The sequence below is a fragment of the Portunus trituberculatus genome, chromosome 27 (genome assembly GCF_017591435.1).
Source record: "Portunus trituberculatus isolate SZX2019 chromosome 27, ASM1759143v1, whole genome shotgun sequence".
NCBI classification, from domain to species: Eukaryota; Metazoa; Arthropoda; class Malacostraca; order Decapoda; family Portunidae; genus Portunus; species Portunus trituberculatus.
The window spans coordinates 14,162,402-14,179,901 of NC_059281.1; the positions used below are offsets into that span (position 1 = coordinate 14,162,402).

General features: G+C 44.8%; 1 protein-coding gene across 10 annotated transcripts in view; it reads right to left on the bottom strand.

Moving 5' to 3' along the window:
* Window positions 1–17,500, bottom strand: part of LOC123509385 (sodium-dependent serotonin transporter-like) — a 68,274-nt gene that overhangs the window by 476 nt on the left and 50,298 nt on the right. For 4 of the 10 annotated variants that reach the window (XM_045263661.1, XM_045263662.1, XM_045263666.1 and 1 more), the window contains 19 exons: window positions 14,483–15,167; window positions 14,075–14,370; window positions 13,620–13,751; window positions 13,293–13,418; window positions 9,195–9,345; window positions 8,817–8,948; window positions 7,404–7,516; window positions 6,913–6,986; window positions 6,503–6,610; window positions 6,168–6,232; window positions 5,750–5,868; window positions 5,300–5,403; window positions 5,033–5,161; window positions 4,625–4,800; window positions 4,352–4,503; window positions 4,030–4,129; window positions 3,748–3,848; window positions 3,455–3,622; window positions 1–3,260 (listed from right to left, as the gene is read on the bottom strand). The exon at window positions 1–3,260 is cut by the window's left edge and continues 476 nt beyond it. In XM_045263661.1, coding sequence (XP_045119596.1) covers window positions 3,018–3,260; window positions 3,455–3,622; window positions 3,748–3,848; window positions 4,030–4,129; window positions 4,352–4,503; window positions 4,625–4,800; window positions 5,033–5,161; window positions 5,300–5,403; window positions 5,750–5,868; window positions 6,168–6,232; window positions 6,503–6,610; window positions 6,913–6,986; window positions 7,404–7,516; window positions 8,817–8,948; window positions 9,195–9,345; window positions 13,293–13,418; window positions 13,620–13,751; window positions 14,075–14,370; window positions 14,483–15,167 — 3,174 coding nt within the window. In that variant the 3' untranslated portion in view covers window positions 1–3,017. Of the gene's footprint in view, window positions 3,261–3,454; window positions 3,623–3,747; window positions 3,849–4,029; window positions 4,130–4,351; window positions 4,504–4,624; window positions 4,801–5,032; window positions 5,162–5,299; window positions 5,404–5,749; window positions 5,869–6,167; window positions 6,233–6,502; window positions 6,611–6,912; window positions 6,987–7,403; window positions 7,517–8,816; window positions 8,949–9,194; window positions 9,346–13,292; window positions 13,419–13,619; window positions 13,752–14,074; window positions 14,371–14,482; window positions 15,171–17,500 lie in introns of all 10 variants that reach the window. The other 6 variants (XM_045263660.1, XM_045263667.1, XM_045263664.1 and 3 more) reach the window with 3 other exon arrangements.

Genomic DNA, 17,500 nt, shown 5'->3' on the forward strand with positions numbered 1-17,500 from the left:
ATTTATGATTTTTTAAGTACATGTGTTCAATTCAAAGCTTTTCTAGGTGACAGTTCAATGCAGTGTTTTGCTTTTGGCACTTGCAAATATCAATATTTGTTTATACCAATTGCAGTCAACAAGTTACATTTCTGATGACAGATGCATTTCACTAACACAGCAAGTCTCCGATCTTTACCAGCCCTCAGCAGCCACACAACAGATGCAGAGACTACTGGCAACAACTCACTCACAAGAGATCCTGTCAGCAGTCTTTAATTATTCCTAACTCTGGCAAGGCATTAAGTATTAATATCACTGGAAAGAAACTATCACAGGCATTTCATATTTTAGCAAAAGTGAAGAAATTTATTCGAAATTCATATGAAAACTATAAAATAAATTGTAGAACACATTCACAAATTTTCTTCACCATGCAGAGAACACACAAGCCTCTGAATTACAGCACAGCATGTAGACAACTGTACAAGGCATGATAACTAGATATGTAAGCCAGTTAAGTAGAATAAATGTGAACTTGACATTTGAGCTTCATAAACAGATTCGTTGTTTTCAGTGCACCAAATGTAACACACTCAGGCCCCTCACAGCCTGATCCTAATGGTGTAGATTCCCAAACTTCTTCTGCAACACATGCCTCAGCCTTCTCAAATCCAAATCACTCATGAAATGTTAATAGGAACATGTAGTTTTCAATTCAAATATGATAAGTGAGAAATGAGTTCATAATAATGATTTTCACTGTCACATAGTTGTGGAATCTGTGACACTGAACAAAGTCAATGTCATTATAGTATATCACTTTGAACTTCGACAAAATAAAACATCTTCTTAAGACATTCAACAATCCGTACACAGGAGATTGACGCTCAACAGGTCTGTCTTACTTTGCTTCACTTGTTGCTTTTCACTAAGGCTTGCTACACTTCATACATTTTCCATCATTATTCCTTTGCTCTTTACTAGAATAGTTATACAGTATTTGGCATTTTGCTCAGGCAGATGGCAGTATACATGAATAATGAAGGTCATGGTAAATGGTAGTACATGCTTCTCTTGACTAGTTTCAGCATACAAGTTGATAGTGTTATTGTCTACAGTAACTTTGACATTAACAATCTTATGCAACAATTTTTCTCTTTACTACTCAAGGGATTCATCCCAATACTTCTACTGGAGAGAAAATTTCTGTGTACTTGTGTTACAAAGCCTACTTTGGTGCAGGAGAGAAAGGTGCTCTGAATACTTGCATGTTCCAAATACTGTTGTGTCTCATACGAAGAAATGCAAGACATCCAAACATTATCCTACAAAAACTTGCAAGATTCAAATGTTTCTCCCTAGTTCTTGCATGTTCTAAATACTGCTTCATCTCCCAAGTGAGCAATAAGACATTCAAACTTTTCTCATTAAACTAGCAAGATTCAAATATTTCTTATTTCTCCATGTATATGATAAGTCTAAGAGCTGACTAGACCACAACATGCCAACCACAACCAAGTGCAAAGGCTAACTTCTTAACACAGAGGAGGTAAATACAAGCATTACCACTCCTCTCTCAACCAACAGCTCTTTCCTGAACTTCACTCTTCTGAACAGCCTGGAAGACACACAGACAGGCATAGCATTCAGACACAAAAAATATGTTCCCAGTCCCTCATATAACAACTGAGAGGACATTTGCAGACACAATTTGCTATATACACATCAGTAATAAATACACATCTCAATGTACATATATTCACAAGTCAATATAAACAGGTTCTACATCTTTCTATGGAGCAATGTTATGAGTCATCCACTTGGATTCTATATTACCTCAGATATAGACCAGCTACACACCAAGGCAACAATGATCTCGGAAAGACATCCAGTAATTCTTTCCTGACTAACCTACTTGGCTCCCTATGGGGTTTGCCTACACCACAAGATTGTTCTATCAATCTTGCTGGCAGGGTAAAGTCTTCTGTCCTGAGATACTGCCTGGTCTTACCAGTTTGTGATCTAACAGCACCTGCCTTACACTCTGGCTAAACAGTATGTACACAACTCAGCCCTCACTACTGTCTAAAATTTTGGTTATGAACTGTACATCCAGTAAGTGGATCATCTATTTCTAGAGCAGACTAGCTTGGTCTAACCTCAAGTTATTCCAGCACTTATACATAAGACACAGACTCTACTGTAGTAGTTTATGCCACTGGAAAGTGTTCCTACTGGATTAAGTAGCTGGAACATTCAATTAATCCTAATATGACAAAATAAATAATGAACAATTTGCAAGTTAGTAAGATTAACCTAAAAATATATATGAATATATTATATCATATGCAACATATTCTGCATGGTTTAAAAATGCAGAATTTTGGCGATGAGAGAAGCGTAATGTGATGTGTTTTGCTAATGCAGAGGAAAGAACACCTCCACAACTCCAGTGCTTGACAAGGCCTGCTCAAAATTCACAAAACAAACCTTTGCATGTGTATAGGAAAGAGTATTTCATTGTTCCCAAGAGAAAACAGCTCATAATGAGTAAGCTCTGTGAATATACCAATAACTGTGTTACTATCAATGCCTTCAAGTTTCTTCTTAACAAAGTCAAGAACATCTTGAATACAGCTAAAGTAATCTAATACTGAGTTTCTCAATTAAATACTGCTCTAGACAATGGAATGTTCATCACAATCATTCATTCAAACACATACACACACACACACACACACACACTATCTCCTGCAAGACAAGTCCATCTACCTTTAGGTCATATGGTGCAGAGTTACTTTTTAGCTTGTCTGTGGGAGATTCAAACATTTTCTTCCTAAGGCTTTACAGTAAATGGCAAGATTTTCCTCAGAGTGGTGGTGCAGCAGTATCATGAAAACAACTCCTTTTAGGGACACCAGGTGTTGCCTATGCACTCCTCAAGAGAGATGGTGACCTGTCAGCACGGACAGGTGGGTTTGCTTGACTGGCTCTTGAGTGTTGCCCCAAGGTGTGGTGGGGCAATAGTACTTGTTTCAGAGAACACTAGCAGCACCATTCCTCTGGTATTTGTTCCTGAGCCTGGTGAGGGTGGAGGAAGACTCACTGCTCAGGGTGGAGTGGGTGTAGGTGAGCGGGCGGCTGGCCAGGCGACGCTTCAGGGTGGTGATGGGCCGAGTCTCATCTTCCCTCCACCGTCGCCAGTTGTGGTGTTCAATGGGGTCTTGGGGGCCCCAGTCTCCCCACTCTCGGGATGACTGCAGTGATGACGCTACTTTCTGTTTACACAAGTAAAATTCAGTCAGTTTCATTTACTGGTGTAACCATAAATGTCATATCAACAGTAACATTATTTCCATGTCCTTACATTAAGATGTATTATACCATCATAAAGTATGACAACACATAATTTGGGGTGATGTCTCAGTTCATGCAGAGGATCCCATGAGGGCTGTGTTGGTACACGACTTACATCCACAACACCATATGCCAGCTGAGACTTGACCACATAGATGGCAGTGATGGGGATGGGCAGCACTGCCAGTAGTCTGAGACCCCACACTGCTGCTATCCTCCACACTGGACCATCTGCCACCACCATGGCCTTACCTTCCATCACATTCAGCCACACCACCACACCCTGGAAAACATCAATACAATGATAACACAAGAACACATATTCCATCAGCAAGTATAAATCCCACATAATAGATAACGTTAACTTTCCATTTCAAAACAATCTCTTCTAACAATGTAAACACACACCACAAGGGTCAAGGGAAGTACAACGCCCCAAACAGGTGCCCACAGCCAGCTCACGGCAGACTCCAGCATGAAGGTGAAGTCTTTCCTCAACTTGTGGATCCCTGTGGTGATTAGATTGGTAAATCATTCTCATCCATTACTTCCTTCTCTTAAACCATCACAATTCAGTGCCAAAAAAGAAACAGTTCATTCTGACAGGCAAAGTGGAATGTTGAATAAAGCTACAGGGCAATTAAAGCCTGACATGAAAACAAATACCAATACAAACAATGATAGGCTAACCATATATTGCAGTGACAGCCAAGGTGAGTGTGAAGGGTGGACAAAGAACCATCAGGAACAGCACGTCTCTATCCATCAGATCAATCACTGCTGCACCACCCTGCACACAAATAAATGCCACCATAAGTCAAATCATATCATTTGTGGCCCATCACTATAAAAAAATAACTGTACTATGGTCTTTCCTCAACCCTGATGAAATAGTCTTGTGAAAGCAGTGACAGAACATCTGAGTACAGAGGCCAAGAAACAGGCAAAAGACTATAACATCCTTAAAAAGGCAAAGATAGTTGAGAAGCAGAAGAAAAACTAAGATACGGACTGCTGTAGTGGTGAGAACAGCTGATCCCACCAGTATGGGAGCCACCAGCAGGGCTGCCACTAGGCGAGGCAAGCAGTCCCAGGCATCCCGCAGTGAGGTGATGAGGGTGTGCACACAGGCCGCCACAGTAGTCACTCCACTGCACCACAGACCTGCAGCACACCAACACTGCATTGATGTTCTGCCATAAAACTACTACTTAAACTTAACCACTCAATATTGGTTACCCAAAGCATGCAGAGACATATGAATGTATATTATAAACCAACTTACCAATATAAATAAGGGTGGCAACCAGCTGCTTGAGCCAGGGGAAGGAGAAGTTCACCAGGCTGATGAGGTGTGTGGTGGTGACGACAGCAGCACTTACACCCATACCAACACCCGCCACACCCTGGCCAGTGCTGCCAAGCTCCACACCCACAACTCCTGTCTCATTCACCTTCTCCCTGTGAGTCAAGTAAGTACAATTCCTACGGTCAGGAAAAGTATCGATCTCATATTACGCTTTATTCATACATGTTTTATAATAAAAAATTTCAACACATGATCACTTTATTTGTATGGAGACAAAAAGACAGAACAAATATAGATTTTCATTTACCTTAGGACAAATATAATTAGAAATGACGGTTAAGATATTAATGTTATTATTCAAGAACAAGGCTGAGCAAACAGTACCTGTGGTGGTCGAGAGCACGGTCCAGCGTCACCCCACGGTCCCTGGCCAGTATGGTGAGCTGCAACACACTCACCATGGACACCACTGCCGTCACCACTGCCACTAGCACCACCAGGCCAAACAAGTGCCTGAAACATCCCAACCAATCATTAAAGAGAAATCACAAGAACTGCTTCACTTCACTTGTTACGGAAAGAAACCTGACCTAATGTCATTTAAAGTGATTTTAAAACTATACCATCACTGAAAAGAGACTGAGTGCTTACCTTCTGAGGGAGAATCTGAAGGAGGCCCGGGAGGAGAAGCTCATGAGAAGCCCCACACCAAGGCCCAGGGATAGCAGCACTTGAGCCACTGCTGCACACCACACCTGAAATGCACAACACTTCAGTACCACCACCACTACCACACACTAATAAAATCCCATAGTGATCCAAACATAACATAGTAACAAATCAAAACACAGACACTATAAAAGAGAGCAGGGTTGGGAAATGTGTAAACTAAAACCAGACAAATTAACAAAAACAAAAATAAGATAAGAAAACAACGTAAAATTTATAGGAAATACACAAACACATACACAAACATCTGCACCCATACAAAAAACAAAAATGCAATGTGGGTAGAAAGGTCAGATGATCCTCAGACAGCCCCACCCGTCCTCCCTTAATGGTAAAGTGGAGGAGGAAGAGGCAACCTGATAGGAAACTCACCCTGGGCTGGAGGAGCGTGTGTGGGTGAGGGGTGAGGAAGGGCCGTGCCATCTCCCACAGAGCGACCTCATCTCGACGCAGCGTCTCCACCACCGCCAGTGTGGCCTGGAGAGTCAATCCTGCAAAATAAAGCATGTGATATATAAGGGATAGAACTGTGAAGAAATTTCTAATATAATTTTGGCACTACAATAATGAGGTCATGAGAGTTATTTCTGTAAAACACACCATATGATATAAGGGTGAGAACTGTACAGATGCAGAATTATTGTTATACTAAAAAAAAAAAAAAAAAAAAAAAAAACACCCTTGAAAATCACAATAACTTTCACTGGAGCTAGCTAAATATAGCAGAGATAAGACATGAAATGTTTGAGAAAGTTGTTGGGGATTGTAAGGGGCATCTCGTGGGTTTTACCTGTGAGGGCGAGAGTTGAGGCACCAGCCATGAGCCCAGCAAGTGTTCGTCCCCCACACACACCCCTGAAATGTCAAGTACAGGACAATGATAACTCCTCTAGATGGAAGGTTGGTGGGTAGTGAAAGCACAGTACCGGAAATTATTGCTCGACTTTAAGTATTTGCATTAAAACTCAATCTGTGGTATTTATCAGAACTGTGACAATGTGAACACCAAACATAGAAATGCTTTTTTGTTGTTGTTGTTGTTGTTGTTGTTGTTGTTGGGTGGTGGTGGTGGTGGTGGTGGTGGTGTGTGTGTGTGTGTGTGTGTCAGCGTGTAGAAAAACCGACATGATAGTGGCAATGAGGGCAGCCGCTGCCATGCAGGCTGGGAGGGGCCATGAGAAGGTCAAATGTAGGCCAGATTGCCACTCATCTGGGAGCTGGTACACACATAACCTGCAATTGGAGGATGGAAACAGATCAGAACAAGACATTTATGTTCCCCCTCACCTCTCTCTCTCTCTCTCTCTCTGTTTCCAATAATTCTAAAGCATTACATTTTGCCTACTCTAAAATACATCATATATTCACAATCTTATGACTGTTATTGTTTGTAGCTTTACCTCAGTTTTTTAAAGAAGAAATAAAATTTTCATTGTAATATATCCACAGTTTCAAGCAAGTTGTATTAAAACTTAATCAAATAGTATTATTCTCTCTATCTCTCTATATGGGTGGAGTGGTATAGTGGTGCTCACCTGTGGTAGTGCAGCACCCAGTCCCCAGTGCTGGTGTTGTTTGGTGAGGCACTGCAGCACTCATGAACTGTGCCCTGCATTAGCCACACAGAGAGAGAAATGGGTCAGTATGGACTCACAGTATAATCGTCTGACACACAGGCTGCACACATAACCTTTCAGCTGGTCAAGAGTCACAGATTTCAACATGGAAAATTGCATATACATATACTAAATAATCTCAAAAGGCAAGAGGTCATAAATCTTGATGTAGGAAGCTTTAGTAAGTGAACCCCTTGTATTGTAGCTAGTAAAAGGTCATAGATTTTTACATGTGAATAAAGTTACATATGAAAATGGAAAAATTGTATAGATAAATGCAAATTACTTTGACAGCATGAGGTTAAAGTGTTGAAATAGTTTGATCTGTTCAGTGCTTACTGATTAATATACCAAACAACTCGCTGACATATTCACTTAACAATTAAATGCAACTTGAGGGAGCAACTGACCACTAGGAGTGCTGGGTTGAGGGCAAGGAGGAGGTAGTGGAGTAGGGGCGCTACAAGACCCAGCACCACCGCCGCCCAGTACACACACACCACTATAGTAGACCAGCCCACTCCTGAATTAGGATGAATGAGAGAGGATTGAGTGAATGAGAGAGGTTGATTCAATGATTGATTATTTAAAAATGATAAATTGATTAATAAATAAAGTCAACTGTGAAAGATTGGGGAATAAGTGATACTGAGTGAATGAAAGAGGATGAACTGATTGACTGGTAATTAGCTGAATGACTGGGAAAGAAGTGAAATTGATTGATTAATTGATTAGAGGAGAGAAAATAAATAGATTAATAAATGACTGGAGAGGAACTATGTACAATAAGAGAGTAAATAAGAAAAAAAAACAGGTCTGTATAATGGGAAAAAAAAAATAAATAAATAAAAAAGTAAATGATAAATAATAATAATAATAATAATAATAATAATAACAATAATCTAATCTGTATTACATTTTACTAATTGAAACGAGATAAATCACCTAAAATATTAATTAAACAAGAAATACTTAATAAAAATATAAATAAATGGTAAAGCTTCACAATCCAGTTTATCTTGTCAATGAAATAAAAAAAAGGAAGTTACAAATGGACTGACTAACTTTCAATACACAAGGAAACTGGAAAAAAAAAGGTAAGGTTTGAATAGAATAGCGTGAGTAGTCCAGAAACCAGTTCACGGACCTAGTTTTTGTTTCTACACCACAGTTATGAGTCATGGCTCCCTTCCCTCCTAAAACGGTAGCACCTCTGACCCACGCGCGCGATATCACACCCCTCCGCTGTTCCCTGGGTCGCCGGAACACCTGACGGCTGACGCCGCTAGCGTTAGCCAGGGTGCAGCTGTGGTGGCTGACTCAGCACTGACTTATAACGGATTACAATATGATTCTGACAACTTGACGTGGGTTAAAACTAAGCTGTTTGGTTTGACTACTCTGTCCCATGTTAAATATGAGAGAGAGAGAGAGAGAGAGAGAGAGAGAGAGAGAGACAACTTACAATGTCATTATCCCCTTTCCTAACTTCACCTGTCACGTTACCGCTAAAACCTCCTCCAACATAATATTTTTCCAAACACAACTACGCAACTACAACGATAGTAATAGCGTACATATACACGTGAAATATACAATGTTACCTAATAAAATAAAGGTAGTTCCGGGTGGCAGAGGCAGAACTGGCGGGGCGTAATGCCGTAATGTTACCCTTTACCTAATATACAGCGCGCGTCATTACATCTTGAGTTTCACGGGTTGGGTGAACGGACGAGGAGGGAGGGAGTACTGCAGAGAATTGTTTGTACAGTAACACGACCCATGCCCTCTCAAGACACGCCAGGCATTGCACGGCAACTCACCTCTAGCGATGGGGATGAGGCGCCACAGTGCGATGGCTGCCGAGCTGCTGAACTGCGCCAGGCTTGCCTCCAGGAGAGCTAAAGGCGCCGCCACCACCACCACCGCCCCACACCACGCCGCCAGAAAGCTTCCTGCACGCGCGAAAATGAGAAATGTTTGATTAACATACAAAAGCTTATTTCGATCTTGTAAATATGAAATGTGATAAGAATAAATAGCTAAGAATGAGCTTGCTTTATTTGACTGCATTCTTTAATTTTCTCCAATCAAATATTATGTAATTCCAATCTATAGTAGGTTTAAGTGTTTCTTCTGTCACTAACGAGTGTACAAACTAACTGAATAGATCTGTACTACATCATCATCATCATCATTACCTGCGCCAAACTCATAGAGAAGGCCGGGGAGGCGTAACCAGACGGCGGCGCCCAGCAGGAGAGCCACCCCGCAGAGGCTCGTCACCCCGCCACTCCACGCCTCGCCGCTGTCCTCGCCCACCACAGCGTCACCAGCCTCGCCGCTCAGGTACTGCATGACGGCCAGGCCAGAGTGACTTACTGCTAGCCTCTTCACACACACACACACACACACACACACACACACACACACACACACACTTCCCTTCATCACGATCCTGCCAGCCATCACCGTTGTTTTGTACCCTTCGTACCCTCAAAGTATCCTTTGCCTTCCTTCCTTCCTTGTTGATACTCAAATTTGTACAGGTTAGTTGGGTCTCACATCACGACTGCCTGCCTACCACCTAACATAGCCTTGCTGTTCATTAACTTTGTAAATAAGCCTTATTTTATTGATTGATTTATCATTTTCTTACATCCAAATATAATATATTTAGTTTTGTTAACTTTTATATTGTCTTATTTCTATCATTATCTCTCTCTCTCTCTCTCTCTCTCTCTCTCTCTCTCTCTCTCTCAAGCAAGTATAAATCCTTTTTCATGATCATTACAGCCGCTGGACAAGCTACATTCGCGTTAAACTATACATGCAAGCACACCTAGGAACTGTGCACGCCACCGCATGCCCGCCCACCACACACACGATGCCACACAAACACAGGTGCTGCTCATTATAACTCCCTTGCCAGTACGAAGCCGCGGCAACAACAGACAGACAGACACACATCTTTGACGGTCCCTCGTGTTTTTATTTTTTTGCACCATACTTGCATCGTCACGACTCTCTCTCTCTCTCTCTCTCTCTCTCTCTCTCTCTCAGCATACGTAAAGGAAAATTGTTAATGTCAAGCACCGACAGTAGCGTTTATATCAATGCCTGTTGTGTGGTCTACTGTAGTGACTCAGCCATGATAGATCAATACAATGCTTATGCTAGAACAGTAGTATACTCCAACAATACCCGTGTAACAGTTAAGAATACTACGCAACAGAGAGGAGGGGGAGGAGTGTACAGGTGTGTGATGGTGCGGGGGAGAGGGAGCAGGTAGGAAGAGGAAGAGGAGCAGGAGTGTGTCTTGCAGCTACTAATAAAAATGCGATGCGCCTGTGCTGTGCTGGGATGCTGCTGCAGGGAAAGAGCCACAAGAGGGAGGCAGAAGAAAAGGGTTTTAAGTACTTACAAGTATGACAGACACTGCTCGGGACAGCTGAGTGAGGGAGTGAGGTTAAGAAACACGGCGTCAGAATTTTTTTTCCCAGTCACCCCTACGTACCACCAAACACTAAGCACATTTTCGTTCATGCATTTGATGATCCTCGGACAACTAGTTTTCACAGATAAAGTTAATGGCAGGAGCTGGCCGGCATTAAAAACAGCATTGAGGACCATGCGGCGCCATATAGGGAAAGCTAATGAAAATACAAGACCAAAAACAATAAGGAAAGGAAAAACTAGTAAAGGGTTAGTATATAGACAGAGCCAGCCAGCTCCTTCGTCACTACAGAAAATGGTGAGGAATTGTAAACAGAGGCGAGGAGAGATGCTGTAACCATACCATACCCTCTAGTCTAGGCGTTACCCCTCAATACTGCTGCCCCCAAGCACTTGACAAGAGAAACTGCATTAAAACATCTAATATAAGGAAACTTCGAAAAACCAACAAGCTTATACGTATACTTCGATGACCTGAATGAAGAAGGAAGGAAACTAATGCCGTAGTATTGAAAAGGTTAACATTGGCAGAAGTTGTAAAGAAAACGAGGTACGGGTGAGGAACGCCTTGCAGGACAAGAGGCAGTGACCTTGAGAACAAATCCCACATTTGGTCACGAGCTACTGCTGCTACTGCTGGGATCTCTAGGCTTCGTGACCAGCTCAATATCATCAAACATCAGAGCGTCAATTTTACACATAGCGGGTTCTGGTGGAAGATGGATGGCTTTGCAAGGCTATTTTTTCGTATTCTTATGATAATTTAACAAGTATTCTGCATTACCAATAAGACAAAACACCATGAGAATCCTCCTAGTCATCTCTGTGGCCTTGGGAAGTGGTTCTTATGGGAGTTCAAAGCGTTTAAACATACTGGCTGTCATAATAGTGTCACTACCGCCAGCCGGCATAACAGTGACCGGCAAGCACGTGGGAGAGTTGCTGCCCTCTATTCAAAATTATAAAATCGCGAAAAGTGGACTGAACGAAACCAGGGTGTTCAAATTTATAACGGTATATAAGAAACTACTTTTAATGCTTCCACCAGACAATGTAGATAAGCACGCTAGGCAATTTTATGACTCGAGAGCATACTTATAGAAGGCAGCAGCAGCGAGGAGTTAAAACCAACCACCCTAGCGAGCGTAGGTGATGGTTCTTTCTCACACTCCCTCCCTCAACCCTCACTTCTCTCTTCCTCTTTACTACATAAATACTCCTTGGTGTAAATATAACATCAATAGAAAAAATCAAAGGATAATGACAAAAGTTAATAACAACAGCGCTACAAAAACGCAGATAAAGGAAAATATAAGGTTGGGTTAGGGTTACATAGGTTAGGGGTTGGGTGAGTAAAATACGTACGTACATTAATTTCCCTGTTAGGTGAGTCAAGACGCATACATTTCCCTAACTCCACTCATGAATAAAACAAAAAATACATACTTTTCTCCTTCTTATGGTGAGACTGGGGGTAGCTGTGAGTGAGTGAGTGAGTGAGTGAGTGTGTTATATAACCTGTGAGTAACTAAATCATCCGTCACTCAGAGGATGAGTGAGAGAAACATAAGCTGTGATAAGTGAGTGAGTAAGCAGTGAGTGAGTGAGTGAGCGAGCGAGCGAGTGAGTGAGTGAATGAGCGAGTTTGACAATTTCGAGTAAGCTGAGTGAGTGAGTGAGTGAGTGAGCAGTGAGCAAGTGAGTGAGTGAGTAAGTGAGTAAGCATGCTGTGAGTCAATAGAGTAAGCTGTAAATGGGTGAATTAATAAATACATGTAAAAAGAACAAAGTAAGCAAAGAATGAGAGAGAGAGAGAGAGAGAGAGAGAGAGAGAGAGAGAGAGAGAGAGAGAGAGAGAGAGAGAGAGAGAGAGAGAGAGAGAGAGACGTGAAGCAATAATGGCCAGATAATGGTGATGGTGTGTTTTTGCTAATGGTGATTGTGAGGATGATTGTGCGTGCTGGATCGAGAGAGAGAGAGAGAGAGAGAGAGAGAGAGAGAGAGAGAGAGAGAGAGAGAGAAAACAGTTGTAAGCAGTGAGGGGTGAAAATTGTTATGTCCGAGAGAGATCCCCAAAAGAATAGCCAGGATTCAAAGATTAGCCCCGAGGCGCCCCCAAATGGCCCTGTATGTGCCTCTTCACACTCTAAGGGAGGAGTCTTAGAGCAGAGGAGGACACACCCTTCACCACCACTACTACCACCACCACCACCAGCTCCTCCTCCTCTTCCTTTTCCTCTTCCTTCTGCTTCCCTTGGATCGATAAATGCGAATCCTGTTCTGTTTTGTCCTTTCTCTACTCTTCTTTTCTCTCTCTCTCTCTCTCTCTCTCTCTCTCTCTCTCTCTCTCTCTCTCTCTCTCTCTCTCTCTTCTCCTTCTCATTCATACTTTGCCCATGCCTTATCATTCATACTTTGCCCATGCTCTCTCTCTCTCTCTCTCTCTCTCTCTCTCAAGCACTATCCTCTTATCTTGCCTCTTCCAATCAATCCTTCAATACCTCAATATCCTCCTCTTCTCCTTTCTTTCTTCCTTCTTTCCTTCCTCAATCACTCCTTCGATACTTCACATCCTCGTCACTTCCCCCACACACACACACACACACACACACACACGCCTATATAGACCTCCCTTCCCCTGCTCCTTTCCCTCCCTGGACTCGAACTCAGCCCTCCCCGCCCTTGGTGCTGTCGTGGGGTGACGGTGCAACAGGTTACAGAGATGGCAGTGGACGGAGGAGAGTGCAGCGCAGAGGCAAGGCAGAGGGGAGTGGGTGGGCTTGGGGGCGCGGGGTTCGATCGAGGAGTGGTTGGTTGCGTTTGGCTACGTTTGTTGTACTCACGGTGCGGGCCGGGGAGTGGACCAGCGTGAGGGTGGAGCGGTGGCAGTCGTCAGAGGAGGCGGTGTCTTCCAGAACGGAGCCAGCGCTGCCGCTCTCGCCGCCCCACCACCCTACTAGCGGCCGCACCTGCTCGGGGAGGGGAGGAGGGGGAGGGAGGGAGGGAAGGTGGTGACTCGAGAGCGCTGTTCGATACTACACTCCAGCGTGCGTGTCCCCAGAGCGTCACGCGAGGCTCTGCGGCACCACCTGGCACCCGGCAGTCACCTGTACACCACCACACCTAGTACTACCACCGCCAAGCCTCCACACCATCGCCCCGACACTCACCTGCATGTCCGGATCCGCCTTGCTGCCGGGCTGCATGGACGCCGCCGAGGAGGGCCGCGCCGGGTCTCCCTGCCCCGTCCCGTCGGGATGCACGCCGCCGTTAGCCACGCCGTTGCTCGAGGTGTAAGCGACCTGAGGGAGGGAAGCGGGAATCATCACGGGGGTGGTGGGTGTGTGGCTGAGAATACTACAGGAGAAAAACAAGATGATGATGGTAGTGGTGGTGGTGAAATGCAGTGTTTGAGTGGTGACTGCCACCGTCAGCTTTCTCCAGCCACAGTAATGCCGCCCCTCCCAGGCCTGCTGAGTTGCTGACAGGCTGATGACGATAGCATCATTCCCAGCACAGATAATGATCCCCCTCCCTCCCTTGCCGGGGGTGCCCTGTGAGTCAGCCCGGCCAGCGTCCCGAGGCGCCGGCTGCTCCCCTCACCCTCGTCTGCCGTGTGACTCACCTGCTGGTCGTTCACCACGATGGTGACGGATTTGTTCTTCTCGTGGGTGGCCCGCTTGCCCTCACCCGTCACGCCAGGGCTACGGGGCGCGGCCTTCTTGGCAGGGCTGGCCTTGACTTGGGCCGCCTGCTGGGGCGTTCCCGCCACAGGGTCGCCACAACTGCTGCTGGTGCTGCTGCTGCACTCGCCCACAGGTATTGTGGTGCTGATCCTGTGGTGGCCTGGCGACCTGCTCTGACCATTGGCAGTGACGCCGCCGTTGACCACCACCACCACGCCTTTGTCGCCGCCGTCACCTTGCAAGAGAAAAAAAGAGTATGAACATCACAGCGCAGCGAGGCGGAGCGACGGTGCGGCGGTGCCAGTTTTGGGTCACCTCAAGGTGGCTCGGGGTTGGGCGGCACTCACCTGGTGCTTCCTGGGGGAGGTGGTTGCCCTTGCCTGAGGTCACGGAGATCTTGGCGGGGCTGGCTGGCGCTGACTGGTAGCTGACTGGCTCCTGCGTGCTGAGTCGTGTTCTCTGAGGGCTGGAGGAGGGCACTCTGACAAGGCTGACGGGAATCTTGTCCGTGCTGACAGTGGTTCTTTGCTGTCCCGCTGACGCCTTCCGAGGACTAGACACGGCTGACTGCGGGGCGGACACTGAGTGGTGGTTGGCGGTGATGGCTGCCGCGGAGACCGGCCTGACGGGGACCTGTCTGGTGGGACTTGACGGAACCTGAACCATGGTGGCGGAAGCGGGCCTGGGGGTTCCCGACTCACTTCTACGAGGCGTCGGGGGTTCACTAGGGATGCTGACTCTGGTGGTGGACGCCGGGGGAGTCCCTGAGGCCACTGTATCGCCATGGCTGCCAGGAGTCACCTCGCCAGGACCCGGGGTGGTAGGGGGGACGAAGGACAGCGCCGTGAGGGAGACAGTCCTCGGCGGGTCCTTCCTGGAGACCGAGGTGGAGGTGGAGGAGTCCTCGAGGGCGGAGAGGTGCGTGGAGGAGAGCGAGGAAGAGGCGGAGGAGGAGAGGCGAGGCGGGGGAGAGGACACAAGGGGCAGCTCATCCCCCCTCATGGTGCAGCTGTCCTGGCCAGGTCCCTCACGCTGCTGGGGAAAACAGACTGGAGTTAGTGATGGGAGGCGGTGAAGATGCCAGGTGTAGGAGTAAATACATACGTGACTGACTTACTGACTGACTGACTGATTGACTGGCTGACTGACTTACTACAGACCGACTGACTGCATGACTAATTAACAAGCTTGCTTATTGGCTAATGAATAACAAGGTGACGTCGTAGGTAACTAAGTATCCAGCTAACTAATCAATACATGAAAGAAAGAAAAATGAAAGGAAGGAAACAATAACTACGGAAGGAAGGAAGGAAGAAAAGTGGGAAGGAAATGTCAGAGGGAAATATTAAACGAACGAGCAAAAGAAAGAAGGAATTCTCTTGCCAACAAAATCAAGAATACATAATAAACACACACACACACACACACACACACACACACACACACACACAGGGTGACGCCCGACACTTGGTCTCTTATGCACTTTGTCTGGACTTGACTCCCTCCCTCCCATCCTTCCCTCCCAAACCTCCCCCTCCCCCCACCACGCCCACACCACACCTTCACTTTGCCCACACAGGAAGGAAGAACCTCGCCAACGCCTTCGTCACGCACGTACACACACACACACACACACACACACACACACACACACACACACACACACACACACACACACACACTGATAACACGACGTTGGCTATTTTTTTATGTATTTATGTATATTATCATCTTTTCCTTCATGTTACCTGACGTTCAAGAACTCTCTCTCTCTCTCTCTCTCTCTCTCTCTCTCTCTCCTTTCTCTATTCTATTTTCTGATTTCCCTTTTTATTTAATTTTCTCATATATTCATTCTACGTTATTTTTTTATGCTCTCTCTCTCTCTCTCTCTCTCTCTCTCTCTCTCTCTCTCTTTCTCAATTCTATTTTCTCATTTCTAATTTCATTTCATTTTCTTGTATATTCATTCTTTCTGCATTATCTTTTTATTTATTTTTTTTCTTCATTCCATTTTATCTTATTTTACTTTACCATCATTCACACTATTCTCATTCCTACAACGGGAAATCTTTGGTTCGTTTTCTGTTCTTTATTCAATGTTGGTGTTCTATTCGATTTTCTCCTTATTCCTTGTACATTACTCTTTCTTCTTTCCTTTTGCTCTACTTCCTCTCCTTCAATTTACTCCCGGCGTGCAATTTAAAGTCTGCCTTCCTGCCTCACGTGTTGTATGAAGGACATTTTGCTTCCCCTCCTCCTCCTCCTTCACTTCTCTTTACTTTTCCTCCTTCCTTCCTTGCTTCCTTGCTTTCCTCCTTTCTTCAGTCACGTCTCTTTCTCTCTCTTTTCCCTCCAACTTCCTGCCCACAAACCCATAGTCATCCTGCTTCCTCCTCCTCCTCCTCCTCCTCCTCCTGCTTTCCTTCCTTCTCCTTTCATTCCTACTTCCGTCCTTCTCCTCCCTTTATTCCTTCCTCTTTCTTTTCTAACCCTCTCCTTCTCCATGTTCTTTCCTTTTTTCTCTCCTCGCTTTATTGCTTCTTCTTTCCTTCTTCTCCATTCTTTTCTACCTCCTTTCCTCCATGTTTTTCTTCCCTTTCTTTCTCCTCCCTCTTTCCTTCTCCTTTCTTTTCTAATTCTTTAATCATCCATTCTTTCCTACTTCCTTTTCTATTTGTCTTTCTTCCCTTTCTCTTACCCCCTTCTTTCCTTTCACTTTCATGCATTCTTCCCAAGTTCTCTTACTATTTTTCAAGCTCTCTCCTTCACTTTCCAACCTTCCCCCTTGCCTCGTTTTCTTCCTCACTGTTTTCTTCCTTGCACATAACATACCCATCTACAGTAAATGCTTCTCTCCATCCACCCCATCTTTACTTACCTCTGTTCTCTCACTCCCATGTTTACCTCCCTTCCTAATTTGAAGACTATAATTCGTCAACACAACTGCCAAATGGGAAATGTAAACAAACCACTATCAGCTGATCTAACACGTGTTTATCAGCTGATCTCTGTCAACATACTCTCAGCTGACGGAATACAGAGAGAGAGAGAGAGAGAGAGAGAGAGAGAGAGAGAGAGAGAGAGAGAGAGAGAGAGAGAGAGAGAGAGAGAGAGAGAGAGAGAGAGAGAGAGAGAGAGTTGCAGCATTGTTGGTGTGTCGTTCCTTTAAAGTTTGAAAACATTCCACTGTGCTTTTTTTTAAGTGTTATGTTATTCTTTGGGATCTGAAAACATTCCATTGTGTGTGTGTGTGTGTGTGTGTGTGTGTGTGTGTGTGTGTGTGTGTGTGTGTGTGTGTGTGTGTGTGTGTGTAGTTCTTCTAGGAATTGAAAAGATTCGATTGTTTTCGCGTATTTTTCTGT